This window comes from Rhinolophus sinicus, chromosome 17 (assembly GCF_057876585.1).
Source record: "Rhinolophus sinicus isolate RSI-liver-muscle chromosome 17, RSI-T2T, whole genome shotgun sequence".
NCBI classification, from domain to species: domain Eukaryota; kingdom Metazoa; phylum Chordata; class Mammalia; order Chiroptera; family Rhinolophidae; genus Rhinolophus; species Rhinolophus sinicus.
Genome location: NC_142517.1, coordinates 109860481 through 109875597, shown reverse-complemented (window position 1 = coordinate 109875597; position 15117 = coordinate 109860481). Strand labels below are relative to the sequence as shown.

General features: G+C 44.1%; 1 protein-coding gene across 4 annotated transcripts in view; it reads right to left on the bottom strand.

Moving 5' to 3' along the window:
- Positions 1-15117, bottom strand: part of ACAD9 (acyl-CoA dehydrogenase family member 9) — a 43709-nt gene that overhangs the window by 15573 nt on the left and 13019 nt on the right. For all 4 annotated transcript variants that reach the window (XM_074334305.2, XM_074334314.2, XM_019717561.3 and 1 more), the window contains exons 3-7: positions 14327-14428; positions 6120-6226; positions 5040-5140; positions 4089-4167; positions 2871-3045 (exon numbers count right to left, since the gene is read on the bottom strand). In XM_074334305.2, coding sequence (XP_074190406.1) covers positions 2871-3045; positions 4089-4167; positions 5040-5140; positions 6120-6226; positions 14327-14428 — 564 coding nt within the window. The remainder of the gene's footprint in view (positions 1-2870; positions 3046-4088; positions 4168-5039; positions 5141-6119; positions 6227-14326; positions 14429-15117) is intronic.

Below are 15117 nucleotides of genomic sequence, written 5' to 3'. Positions count from 1 at the left end.
CTCACAAGGCTGAGAGCACCACAAGACTCTGGCTGTCTCACTCACCTTGAAATCACCATCACTCGATCCATGGAGAGATGCAGTCAGTGTTTGCTGAATTAATGAGTTACTTTCAAAGAACTCGTCTGCAACGCCATGAATAGTCATTATGGCATTCTTTTTTGTTTTTTTAATTTTTTAATTTAAGTATAGTTGGTATACAATGTTATATTGGTTATATTAGTTTCAGGTGCACAATGTAATGATTCAGCATTTTTATACCTTAAATGTGATCACCCCACTAATTCTACTTGTCTTCTATCACTGTGTAAATTTATAATATTATTGACTAACCCCCACTTCCTTCTGGTAACCATCCTTTTGGTCTCTGTTTCTATTAATCTGGTTTTGTTTTGTTTGTTCATTTTCTTGTTTGTTTTTTTTTAGATTCCACATATAAGTGAAACCATACAGTATTTGTCTTTCTCTGCCTGACTTATTTCACTTAGCATAATACCCTCTAGATCCATCCATTATTGAAAACAGATTTCATTCTTTTTTCATTGCTGAGTAATATTCGTGTGTGTGTGTGTGTGTGTGTGTGTGTGTGTGTGTGTGTGTACACACCTTCTTTATCCATTCATCTATCAATGGATACCTAGGTCATTTCCTTGTAGTATTGGATATTGTAAATAATGCTGCAATGAGCACTGGGGGACATTATAGTCATTCTTCTCAGAACTAGAACAAATAGTCCTAAAATTTATGTTGAATAACAAAAGACCCGAATAGCAATCTTGAGAGAAAGAAAAGCAAAGCTAGAAGTATCAGGCTCCCTGATCTCAAACTATACTACAAGGCTATAGTAATCAAGACAGCATGGTAATGACACAAAAACAGACATATAGGAGGTGTGATAAAAAAAATATAGTGAATGTTTAAATTAAAAAAAAATTATTACAGTAAAAGACACATTGCCATTAATCCCCTTCAAAATACTCCCCCTCGCTTTGAACACACTTGCCACTTTCTGAAGCAGTTTTGGAAGTCCTCTTTCATGAGTGTTGTGGCTGCCTCGATGTCCTGAATCAATTCAAAACATTTACCTTTCATGGTCATTTTGACTTTGGGGAAGAGCCAGAAGTCGCACGGTGCCTGATCCAGTGAATAAGGTGGATGAGGACACACCACAATGTTTTTATTTGACAGAAACTGCCGTACCAGAAGCAATGTGTGATCACAAAATACGGTGAATGCTGCTGCCAAGTGCCGTCCAACAGAAAGGCAGGGATCTTCAATATGGGAAGCAGTGTATCGCAACTTAGTAACAGTGTGTGACAAGTTTCAACTTGTTCAGTGTAGTCGGGTGTGAGCTCCCGTTGAGATAGAGTGTATTTTAAAGTGTGCCGTAAATCATCCTCCATCATGACAATGCTCCGTATCACACATTGCTTCTGGTATACGGAAATTTCTATCAAATGAAAACATACGGTGTGTCCTCATCCACCTCATTCTCCAGATCTGGCACCATGCGACTTCTGGCTCTTCCCCATAGTCAAAATGACCATGACAGGTAAATGTTTTGAATCAATTCAGGACATCGAAGCAGCCACCAACAGGGCAACTAAAGACATTCACGAAAGAGGACTTCCAGAACTGCTTCAGAAAGTGGCAAGAACAATGGGATAAGTGTGTTTGAAGCTAGGGGGAGTATTTTGAAGGGGATTAATGGCAATGTGTCTTTTACTGTAGTATATTTTATTTTAAACATTCACTGTATTGTTTGATCACTCCTTGTAGATCAATGCAACAGAACAGGGAGCCCAGAAATAAACCCATGCCTAAATGGGCAATACCAAGGAGATAAAAATATACACTGGAGTAACAACAGTCTCTTTAAAAAGCGATGTTGGGAAAACCGGACAAATACATGCAAACAAATGAAACTGGACCACTTCTTACACCATATATAAAAATAAACTCAAAATGGGTTAAAGACTTAAATGTTAGACCTAATACCATAAAACTCATAGAAGAAACCATATAAACTATTTGACATAGGTCTGAGTAATATCTTTTTGGATCCATCTCCTTGAGCATGGGAAACAAAAACAACAATAAATAAATAGGACTTCATCAAACTAAAAAGCTTCTGTACAGCAAAGAAAACCATCAATAAAACAAAAAGACAACCTACTGAATAGGGGAATACATTCCCCAATGACATATCCAATCAGGGGTTGATATCCAAAATACATAAGAAACTCATACAACTGAATAACACAAAAATAAACAATCCCATTGAAAAATGGGCAGAGGACATGAAGACATTTCTCCAAAGAGGACAGACATGCAGATGCCAACAAACATGAAAAGATACTCAACATCACTGATCATCATTAAATGCAAATAAAAATCACAACGAGGTATCATCTCATACTTGTCAGAATGGCTGTTATCAATAAGTCAACAAACAAGCGTTGGCGCGGATGTGGAGAAAAGGGAGCCCTCGTGCACTGTTGGTGGGATTGCAAATTAGCGCAGCCACTATGGAAAACAGTATGGAGGTTTCTCAAAAAATTAAAAATGAATATACCATATGAGCCAGTAATTCCACTTCTGGGTATTTATGCAAAGAAAATGAAAACACTAGTTGGGAAAGATATATACGCCCGTGTTCATAGCAGGATTAGTTACAATAGCCATTGTGGCATGCTTAATTTGATTTTGCTAAAATGCTTAAGTGCAATCAAAACTATTTAAACCTCATTTTATATTGACATTTGGATGGGGCTAAAGGGTCTCTTTCTCTCTCTCTCTCTCTCTCTCTCTCTCTCTCTCTCTCTCTCTCTCTCTCACACACACACACACAAACACACACACACACTTACTGTTGGAGCCGCAGATGCCTAACTTATCCTCAGGCTTCCCATTAGTGACTCCACCAAAGTCTCTCTCTACTATGAATGCTGTGATTTTGTCTTTTACTGAGCTGTCAGAATCAACAACCGTGGTCTTAGCAAACACAGTAAAAATATGGGCCAGTCCTCCATTGGTGATCCAGACCTGAGGAAAAAAGCAAAAGAACTATGGAGGAAAATAAACTATCATGAGTGACCTCTGAGCCCCATATTTGCCACAAGACACTCCAGTTGCCCATCAAACTTCAGGCCAGAATGTAAAGCCCTTGGCTTTGGGGTAGCCAAGGCTGCATGAACAGAAGACAGGGCTCAACCCAGTCTCCCCAGAGCAAGGCTATTTCCCAGGGGACACAGGTGACCAGAGGGGTGTGTGTGTGTGTGTGTGTGTGTGTGTGTGTGTGTGTATGTGTGTAGCAGTCAATGGTACTAAGACAGCACAGGCTCTAGCACCAAACAATAGGGTTTCCTCAAGAAAGGGGTGTGGGGGCAGAAAGGTGCAAGGAGACGGGGTGGAAGAAAGAGGAGCATGAGGGAAAGGTAAAGACTAAGAGCCTTCTTAACAAATTGCAATGTATGGAATCTATCTGGATCTTAATTCAAGCAAATTGTTTGACAAATAAAAAGGTATGACAATCAGGGAAATCTGAACACTGACTAGATAGTGAGAAATTATTGCCAATTTTTAAAAATGGGATAATGGTACTATTACTTTTTTAAAAATAGTCTTATCTTTTAGAAATATAAGTTGAAACAGTTATGAATGCAATCCAGAACTGGCGATGCTGACAGAGAAACAGGACAAGCCATGAGCTAACAACTGTGGAAGCTGGCTGATCGGTGCACAGAAGTTCACTATACTAAACTTTTGTGTATGTTTCAAATTTTGCATAATAAAAAGTTTAGAAAATAAACACCCAACAGTAGCTCAGGAGGTACTTGGTACTACGCAAGCATACAGACTCCAGAGCCAGAACTCCTTGGCTCCAATCCTGATTCTGCCACTAAGGAGACATAGGACACTGACAAGTCACTGAACCTCTCTGAGCCCCCATTTCTTCTAAAAACTGAAAAGTAGCATCCACCCAAGAGGGGATGATCAAGAGATGCTGTGTACGCCCTCTGCTATCCTTGGTGAGTGTGTGGTGGTGGTGCTCACGACTGAGACGCCAGTGAGGCCAGGAGCTGTACCTTGGAGCCGCTGAGGAGGTAGTACTTCTTGTCTTCACTTAACACGGCCCTGGCCTGGATGGAGGCAGCGTCACTCCCACTGCAGGGACAGAGACAGGCAGTTGAGGACAGTAAAGCTTGGAATCAAGAAGAAGTATTTGGAGGGCCCCAAAATGGAGGTTTTCACTTTAACACAGGAGTTGGCAAACTTTTAAAATAAAAGGCCAGACTATATTCAGCTTTACAAGCAACAGGATGTTTGTCTCAATTCCTCAGTTCTGCCACGGGGGCATGAAGGCAGCCAGTTACTGGAACAAACAGACATGTTCCAGTAACACTTTCTTTACAAAAACAGGTGGCAGGCTGGATTTGGTTGACCCCTGCTTTATCACATCAGATAAAAAAATGGCAGGGAATACTTGGGCTTAAGTTTAAACATGGAAATGTTTGCTGAAAACAGGTTGATTTGAGGTCCTGTGAGGATGAGTTCAGCGCACCCAATTATTACGTGGGGGTAAGCAAAACGGAGTGTGGTCCAAGTAACACACTCACCATCAGAAGCCCTGGGTCCTACGCCAGCCTTATTATGTCTTAGCTGTGTGACCTTGATCTGATCACACAACCTCACTGATCCTCAGTTTCTAATCTGTAAAATGGAGACACTACCAGCTGCCCCACATACTCTGAGAGTGGCTTTGAAGTCTGAAAGCGTATCATGTGTCAGTGTGTTGTAAACCATAAAACAATCATTTAATAGGTGCTGTCAGGTATGTTATTTATAAATCTCACTGGGACAGAGACTAAAAAAAAGTAAAGATAAGAGAACTGGCAAGAAAAGTTGTTGAGTTGACTCCTAGAAGATTTCGGGAAGGGAAGAAGTCAGAATCACTACCCATTCAGGCAAACCCATGACCCTCCTCCCAGTGCACCCTGGAAAGTACATTCCATGACCCCTCCCATCAAGGGGCAGACCTGGCTGGCTCGGTCAGGCAGAAGGCGGCAATGTGCTCTCCAGATGCCAGTTTGGGTAGGTACTTGGCCTTCTGCTCCTCAGTGCCGGCCAAGATGAGCCCCTAAACAAGACATGCACAGGCTGATTTTAGCTGTGGGGAGAAGAGTGTGAAATGTGCTTGCACATGGCTTCTTCTAAAATACTCGCTTCATGCAAGAGTAAACACCCTGGCTCAGAACTGGCAGCCTTCGGTAAAAATGGGGTCTGCTGGAGAGTATAGGAAGCCAGACTGCTAAGGTGCACACCCTAAGGTGCACACTCCGGGGTATCAGACTCAGGGAGTTCCATCGCAGTCCCCTGTTTCCTGGCTAGGTGGCCTTGGGTAAGGAATATCCCCTCTCTGAGCCTCCATCGCCTTCCTCACCTACACACTGAGGGGGAGATTTGGATGACAAAACGCGAAGATGTGGGAATACTAGCGCCACATAAAGAAGGTGCACAGTCAATGTCAGAACTGTCCCACCCCCTTCACAGTGCCAAGTGGGTAGGTCCACTGTTTCCACTGGCTGCGCTTGGGGTGGGGAGAGCGATGCCCACTGCTCACTCAATTCCCTTTCGTTTCTACTTTGAGCAGAAACAAGCCAAGTAAGTGGACTACTACTATGACCTGTGTGCCCCTGGACCTACCCTAAAATGCTCCAAGCCCCATGGGGTGAGGAAGACAAGTGCACCAACAGCAGGGAGGGCGAGCTCTGGCCCGAGTGAGGGAGAAGAGTTCAGGGGTGGGGCTCACTTCCAGCCCACGGTGCAGGCAGGCTCCACAGAGGCAGCAGCGTCAGAACTGGGCCTCCACAGGATGGGTCAGAGGCAACGGGGACAGGAGACTCAAAGGGGAGGAGTGGTGAGGTCTAGGGCGGCTGCTCGCGTGGGGGCTAAGCACGCACGGCACGTTGTGCATGAGGCTCCGCAGAACCAGGCTGCAGGGCCAGCAGCAGCCCTCCTCTAAGACCCTGAGGCAGCAAGCCCGATTCACTTCCTGAAGGTCTTCTGGCATCAGGGGCTGGCTCCAGAAGACCTTCAGGAAGCATCCCATACTTGACCTTGAGGCCGATAGCCTGGTGTGCTGCCAGGGTCACAGCGATTGACCCGTCCAGGCTGACGATTTCCCCTAGCCGCGCATACATGGTGTTGGAGAGGCCTAGGCCACCTGAAGAAGAAACAGACCAGCTTTACTTATGGGCCAGCCACAAATTCCTCCCATTAAAGACAAATACTTTATTGGTCTTTTCTGATTATAAACGTAATGCCAGATCACCATTAGAGAAAAAAATCACCACATAGAAATCTACAAAGAAAACAGTACCCATACACGTTACTAAGAGCATTTTTGTGTATATCCTTTCAGACTTTTTATAGGCATATGAGCATATATAGATATATTTTTAACATAAAAATATAATCTATAATACAAAAATATAAAAATACCTAATCCTATATTAAATTACTGAGTATGTTGTGAATACCTGTCACAGACACAGACCTTTATAAATGAAACATGTCCAGCATCCCATCAGCAGTGCCTAGTGGACCCTAGGACACCGATTCTGGGGTCACTCTTTGCTGCAGTGGACTGTCCTATGCACTGTAGGATGTTTAGCAACGTCCTGGGCCTCCATCCACTAGATTCCAGAAATTCCACCTCCCCCAGAGTTTTGACAACCAAAAATGTCTCCAGACATTGTTAAATGTCTCCTAGGGGACAAAAATCACCCTGGTTGGAAATCACTGTTCTGGAGTAAAAAAGCTCCAAAATTAAAGACACAAAAACTCCACTGAACTTATGTATTTTGCATTTCATCTTCAACTTCCATAGGTGGCTAGCTGGTGGCCTTAGGTGCATCTTGCAAATGATAAAATGAGGCCTCAGGTCATGCAGCCAACATGTAGCAGAACTGGGCCCTGAACTCAGGGTATGTGCTGTCGCAGGCCCTGGAGCCACCACTCTCACACAAAAGGAAGGGCCAAGTCCCAAAGGGATAGCAGTGGTCCTGCCTGGTGTGGAGTCCCATGAGCTCAGGGTGGGACCCCGGGAAGGCAGGCTTCTATAGTACAACCACCACCCCTCCCCACTTCTGCTTCAATCAAAACACTTTTACTTATTTCATAGACTGAGGCAGTCAGTTTTGTTTGTTAAAGAAGTAAATTCTGATGCTTTCTCCCCCAAGGAAGTTATCATTAAAATCATGGGGTACAGCCATCACATTGGGAAGGGTGTCAGGCACGTGGAGATTGCAGGTGAAGGAGCCGAGGGGCCACACATCAGCCTGGTTGGCTGCAGGGATCCGGGAGGACATCCAGGCTTGTTGGTGGAAAGGCCTCCGTTTCCCTGAGCGTGGGTTTCCAATCAGTGTTTCGAACGCTCCAGACTGGGAACATTTCCCCAAAACTTCTTGGGCATGAGCATAAAGTTGCTGCTGCCTTAATTCCCCAAGGAAGGATTAAAAAAGAAAGAAAAGCCCCAAATGTAACCATTATCATCTCATGAAAGAAAGAGCATTTTCATACCAAGAAGTGGGACATAAAACAAAAATAAGGGATGGAGAGTTGTGCAATCTTATACCAACATAGGCGCACACATATGAGTATACACACACACACACACACACACACACACAATACATGCTGGTATTCAAGACATATAGAAGTAAAAAGATAATGTATCCCGATTTTACACAGAAATTGTTTGAGGGAAAAATTAAGTACCTTTCATCAATCAAGAAGTGATTTTAAAATGATATTGAAGGGGAAACACATACTACTACTAACTTGGCTATCTCTGGCAGCTTTCTCAAGCTATTTCTGTTTTTTCCAAACACTTGTTTTTTCAGATGCCAACAGACCAACTACCACTCTCCAGCTCTACCCCATCTGCTTTCTATCCTAATCTTTGACGTAGCGCATGTGTTATAGCAGACAGTTCTCCTGTTGCCTGTGACTTGTAACACTAAGTCTCAGATGTCTGGGAAGAGTTCAATCTCTCCCAGCCTCACTCAAAGGCTGCAGATTTGTGTTAAGAAGCAGGATGTGGCCGGCCCGGTGGCTCAGGTGGTTGAAGCACCGTGCTCCTAACTCCGAGCTGGCCGGTTCGATTCCCACATGGGCCAGTGAGCTGCGCCCTCTACAACTAAGATTGTGAACAACAGTTCTCCCTGGAGCTGGGCTGCCATGAGCAGCCGGAGGTTGGCGTGAGCTGCTTTGTGCCGCCATGAGTGGCCGGTGGCCAGCGTGAGTGGCCAGCAGCTGCTGTGAGCGGGCCGACTGACAACTGGCAACCGACTGCCTTAGCTTAGGGGAGGCAAGACTCATAATACCATCATGGGCCAGGGAGCTGTGTCCTACACAACTAGACTGAGAAACAACAGCTTGAACTGGAGTGGGTGCAGGAGGCGAAAGAAAGAGGGGGAAAAAAATAGAAGCAGGATGTGTAGCTTCTCCCCACAGCGGTTGTGTGTCCACCACTAGGGGCAGCAACATGACTGATGATTTAGTCTTCTGCAGGAATGGGGTCTTTTTTTTAATACATTTGGAAATATGGGAGGTGTTTCACATGATGACAAGATACACCATTAAGCAATTTAAAAGAAAGTAATAAACATACATATAAACTAAGATTTCACCAGATGAAAATATGCCTCAGAATCAAGGAAATTAGGCATTACACTAGTTTCTCTTAACACGTTGCGTACGGATCACGAGAATCTTCGTTTTTTTCTGAGCGGATTTTTATGAGGGATTTAAACCCCGCCGTACGCAACGTGTTAAATTTTCACTATTCTCAGACTGCACCAGCTCTAGGCTGGGTACAAGTGGGAACTTATTCTACAAACATTGAGGGCCCCCCAACTTGAGGCTATAGGGCAGGGGATGGGATAGGGCAGCCCTAACTTTAGTGTCTAGAAGTGAACCAGGCAGAAAAACAGAACATCAAGACAAACTCCTGCTTCTGTGACTTGCTGTGCAAAATCTAATTTACAATCTGGCTGGGAAAATGCCCAAAATATTAAAAATCTCCAAATGACCAGCTCACAGCCATGAAATATGCCCAGCTCTTACAGCACCACCAACACCTCTCTCCCTTGAACTCCTACCCAACAGCTGGTGGAAGCTGGCCGCAGCCCCCCCAGCAAAGGTGTAGGAGGGGATCAGAGAGATGGGTGCAGGGTCAAGGCTGAGAGCCTGGAGCCACGGCTTTATGTCAAAGGGGCCTGAGAGTCAAAATAGTGTGTGCTCTGTCTTTTTGAAACATTTTCTATTCAGTCTTCTCCCCCCACACACTGCTTGCCTGTCGCCTTAACCCACAGAACTGATTTAACCACCTCCAGATAAGGCAAAAGAAAAACAAGCTGCAGTGATTAGCCAAATATAATCAGGCGGAATTACACTGGGATCCTGTGGGGAGCCATGGTTACAGGAAACTCTGAGCTTTGCAGAATGGCTCGGTTTATGCTACCTGTTTCCTCCCCCTGAGGCAATTGTCTCTGCCTGCACCTGGGGGGATCTTGAGCTTGTAAGCTGCTGAGGAATTTGGTGGGAGCGGCCCATTCCCGGACACAGAAGGCTGATGCCTATCAGGGCAATTGATAAGATAATTACTTGTGAGAGTTTCGGTGAATGTTGTATCCTCTATGTGAAAGTTAAAGAATTTACATTTGTTATGTTAATACATACTTGCACTGCTCAAACTGCTTATATGGGAGCAGTAAAATAAACTTAGGGTCTTCAGGATCACTGAAGTCCGTGATCACCATCATCATATGTGAGAGTGTCTTTTATTCATTCCCACTCCCCCATTCGGGAACCCATCGACTCGTGGCGGCTGGCCCGCCACACTTGGCGCCCAACGTGGGGCACGAATACGGGGGTAACAGTGAGGAACACCGTGTGGAAAGGGCCCCGGCTCGTATAAGAGCTTATCAATGGATACACGGTGAGTGAGACACGATCCCCTCGGTCGAATGAATGTGTGAATGATTGATAGTTCCACGACTTTTTGTCACGGAGCTTGATTGGGCCCCAATCCAGAAGGGCACCTGATTGTTTCTTTGTTTGAAAGAAGGACCGAGTTAGGGAAAAGAATGGGTCACGCCAGCAGCAAGGACTTGTATGTTAGAGAACTTAAGAAATTGCTTGCCGCCCGTGGCAGTCGGGTGAGCAGAGAACAGTTAGATAAGTTTTTAGAATTTGTAAAAGAAGTTTGTCCGTGGTTTCCAGAAGAAGGAACGGTCAGCCTGGAAACCTGGCAGAAAGTGGGAAAACAATTAAAGGATTTTTACACTGCCCACGGACCTCAGCGGGTCCCTGTGGAAACATTCGGGTTATGGACTTTGATCAAAGACTGCTTAGATCTCAGGCGTAAGGGTTGCAAATTAGAGAAAGTGAAACAAGCCGGCGATGAGGAGGGAGGGGGCGCAAAGTTGTTAGAGGGAGTTCTTAAGGTTAATAAAGAGCCTGTTTATCAGGAAACTCCGGTCGAGCACCGGGAAGATTTAAAACCTCAGGATCAAAAAAAATTAGAAGATGAGACAGCCAAATATGATAGGGACAAAAACCCTCCTTTAGTGGCTGTGGCTCGGGAGGACGAGCAACTTGCAGATACTGCACTTTCTCTTGCAGATCAAATAAAAAAGATTCAGGGACAGTTGATAGAACTTAAAGTTGCTGTAGACAGAGGAAATTGTCCTCGGGGTAAAGATCCCCCCATAGTTGATCCCTCTGCACCACCTCCTGAGGAGTCCTGTAGGTGGAGACCTCCGCCGCAGTCCCCGGTTTGGGACATGCCTGCAGAGCCTTCGCCAAGTTATGTTAAGCCAGGATTGGACTCTGTTGTACTATCCCCTCTTCAAATAGCTTGTGAAGAGGCTCACAAGCAAGGGGAATCTACAGAGCAGTTTGGCGTATATCCTATTTTTAAAAGATATGATCAGACAGGACGTAGGGTTAGAGATTGGAGGCCTTTCCAGTGGAAGCAGATAAAAAAATTAAAAGAGGCTTGTGTACAGTATGGACCTATTGCCCCTTTCACCATGGCAATTTTGGATGTTCTGTCTACTAAAGCCACCCCTCCAGAGGATTGGAAGCTTATTGCTCATGCTTGCCCTTCGGGAGGTGATCATCTCTTATGGAGATCTGAGTTTTATGAAAACTACAAATAGAAAGCTAATCAGAACAATTTGAGGCGAGTTCCCATCACTTTTGAGATGTTGGCCGGTGAAGGCATTTATACTGAAATAAGAAACCAAATGGGCTTTGCGGCAGGAGCTTATGCTCAGACTTCTGCCGCTGCAAAGGAAGCCTGGCGTATGCTACCAGACACTTCCCGCAAAGAGAAACATGTATCTCAGATAAGGCAGGGAGCAGATGAGCCTTTTCAAGAATTTGTGTCTCGCCTCAATACAGCCGCGGGGCGGATTTTTGGGCCATCGGCTGCTACTCAGTCTTTTATAATGCAGCTTGCTTATGAAAATGCTCATTCTGCATGCCAAGCTGCTATTAGACCGTTTAAAAAAAAGAAAACATTGTCTGACTATATTCGTTTGTGTTCTGACGTAGGATCCTCTTTTACCCAAGGCATAGCCATAGCGGCAGCTATTCAGGGAAAGCCTATGAAAAAAGTATTGTATCAACAGGCAAGACTCAATTCAGGGAGTCGCCCTGAAATTCACCCATTTTTGTAATTAAGAAAAAATCGGGGAAATGGAGATTGTTGCAGGATTTGAGAAAAGTAAATAAAACTATGGAAGTTATGGGTGCTCTCCAGCCAGGATTACCTCATCCTTCTGCTATTCCAAAGGATACTTATAAAATAGTGCTAGATCTAAAAGATTGCTTTTATAATATACCACTCCATCCCCAAGATTGTAAGAGATTTGCTTTTAGTATTCCTAGTCCAAATTTTCAGGAACCTATGAAAAGATATCAATGGCAAGTTCTCCCCCAAGGCATGGCAAACAGCCCCACTTTATGTCAGAAGTTTGTTAGTGAAGCAATTGATAACACCAGAAAACAGTTTCCTTCTGTGTATATCATTCATTATATGGATGACATCTTATTGGCGTGTAAGAAAGAAGGAATGTTGTTAGCTTGCTTTACAGATATGAAAAAGAACCTTCTAGCCTCAGGTCTTATTATTGCACCTGAGAAAGTACAGAGAAGTGAGCCTTATTCTTACTTGGGATTTCAGTTGTTTGCTCAGTATTTCACTCCACAAAAAATAGAGCTTAGAAAAGATCATCTTAAATCTCTTAATGATTTTCAAAAGCTGTTGGGAGATATTAATTGGCTGCGCCCTTCTTTGGGACTAACTACTGGAGATCTTAAACCACTGTTTGAAATTTTAAAAGGAGATTCTGATCCGACCTCGCCCAGGTCTCTTACTGAGCCTGCACGGAAGGCTCTTTCTAAGGTTGAGGAAGCCATTCAACAACAACATGTTTCTTTTTTAGATTATTCTAAACCTCTATATGTGTATGTTTTAGACACCAAGCATACACCCACAGCAGTGTTGTGGCAAGAAGGGCCACTTAGATGGATACACCTCCATGTGGCTGCACAAAAAAATCTTACACCTTATTATGAATTTGTGGCCAGTTTAATTCAGGAGAGCCGCTTGGAAGCTCAAAAATATTATAAAAAGGAGCCAGATTCTATTGGTATTCCTTTTACAAAAGCACAGATTCAAGGCCTGATGCAGTTTACTAACAGTTTTCCTGCTGCATTTGCCATGATTGAAACTCCTAAAAAACTTAAAACAGATAATGGCTCAGGTTATACCAGCAAAAAATTTGCTCTATTTTGCCAGCAATTTTCGATCAATCATGTTACTGACATTCCTTACAATCCCCAAGGACAAGGGATTGTTGAACGTACTCATGGTACATTAAAAGTTAATTTGCAAAAAATAAAAAAGGGGGAGTTATATCCCCTGACACCTCATAATTATTTGTCTCATCAGCTTGAGCTTAAGGCAAGTCTTAAAACTCTCACCCCTGTGCATTTATGAGGGACGGGTTAGTCAACGACGGGCAAATACTTGGGAGCCGCTTCAACACCTAAGACAGGGCTTGTATGATAAAATATAAGTACCAAAGACGGGTAAGTTGAGGCAGGCGTCCTGGGATGCCTAAGACAGGCGCCGTCACCTCACCATCCTGACTGAATGGATTTTGTTCATATAAAATAAAAAAGGGGGAGATGTGGGGAGCCATGGTTACAGGAAACTCTGAGCTTTGCAGAATGGCTCGGTTTATGCTACCTGTTTCCTCCCCCTGAGGCAATTGTCTCTTCCTGCACCTGGGGGGATCTTGAGCTTGTAAGCTGCTGAGGAATTTGGTGGGAGCGGCCCATTCCCGGACACAGAAGGCTGATGCCTATCAGGGCAATTGATAAGATAATTACTTGTGAGAGTTTCGGTGAATGTTGTATCCTCTATGTGAAAGTTAAAGAATTTACATTTGTTATGTTAATACATACTTGCACGTGCTCAAACTGCTTATATGGGAGCAGTAAAATAAACTTAGGGTCTTCAGGATCACTGAAGTCCGTGATCGCCATCATCATATGTGAGAGTGTCTTTTATTCATTCCCACTCCCCCATTCGGGAACCCATCGACTCGTGGCGGCTGGCCCGTCACAGGATCCTGAGCAGAAAGGCAAGGTCTCTGACGAGGGGGCTAAAAACATCACTATAACACTCCAAGAATTAACGTGCATGGTCCAAAGGACACAGGGCCAAGCTTGCGGTTGCCCAGGGTCAAATCCCCCACTTAGATACACACAGCTTGTGCCCTGCAGCCATATGCCTTCTTCCTTTGTACCCAGTTCAGAAGCCAAACCCAGGAGACCCTGCACACATTGCTCTAGGGGCAACTTCTGTGCCCACCACACCAAAGGGCTGTGCAGGGAGATGACACTGCAATCAGCTATTTCAGCTGTGACACCGCTCCCCTCTGCCACCCACAGAGACCTAGCGAGCAGATACCCTGAAGTGGTCCTTTATCCATTTGAGAGGAAGAAAGTGAAGAACTCAGTAGCTCCTTCTGCCTACAGGCCCCTTAGCCAGTCCACACATACTCACCAGCTGGCCACTCACATTTAGCCCACGATATTTTTATTAATTCCAGTGGTTCTACAGCTTGTTCTTGGACATATGCACTTAAAGGGCACCTTTCCTGAACAGAACCCTTTTTTGGACAAATACAGAGCACTTTCCAAAGAGCCAACCAATGAGGGGGTGGTTTCCTTTACTTACCATATTCTTCTGGGACTTGCATCCCAAAAAGCCCCAGCCTCTTCAGTTTCTCTAATGTTTCCTTTGGGATTTTTCCTTCCTGGTCAATTTTTTGAGAGTCCACTACCAAGAAAAAAAATATTGATTAAATAAAATATAAGCTATGTTTATATAAATACAAGTAAACAGAACAATTTTCATATAGTATAAATCCCAGTGTCCGAAACTTTAAAACTGGAAACTGTATAGTCATGGTTATTCATCAGGTGTTCAATTTTACCTCATTAGACCTAAAAGAATTGTATTTTTAAAAATTACCGATACAGGTTGTGTTGTTTCTTGATCTGGGTGCTATTCACATGGGTGTATTCACTGTGAAAAACAGCAGCAAAATACGAGTGTGCGAACTCATCCTAGAAAAAGTGCTACATACCTCACTGCTGAATATCCCTATGGTCACCTTCAAAGCACTCCCCTTGGGAAGCTATGCACCGATGCCAGCACCTGGTCCACCCTTCAAAGCAATTTTGGAACTCTTTTTCTGGAATGGCCGTCAGAGCTGTCATCATATTACCCTTGATGTCCTGAATGTCATAAAAATATCTGCCTTTATCTTCAGGTAAAGAAGGAAGTCATTGGTGGCCAGATCAGGTGAATAAGGAGGGTGTTCCAATACAGTTTTTTTGTTTACCAGCTAAAAACTCCCTCACAGACAGTGTCCTGTGAGCTGGTGCATTGTCATGATGCAAGAGCCATGAATTGTTGGCGAAAAGTTCAGGTCATCTAACTTTTTCACGCAGCCTTTGCAGTTC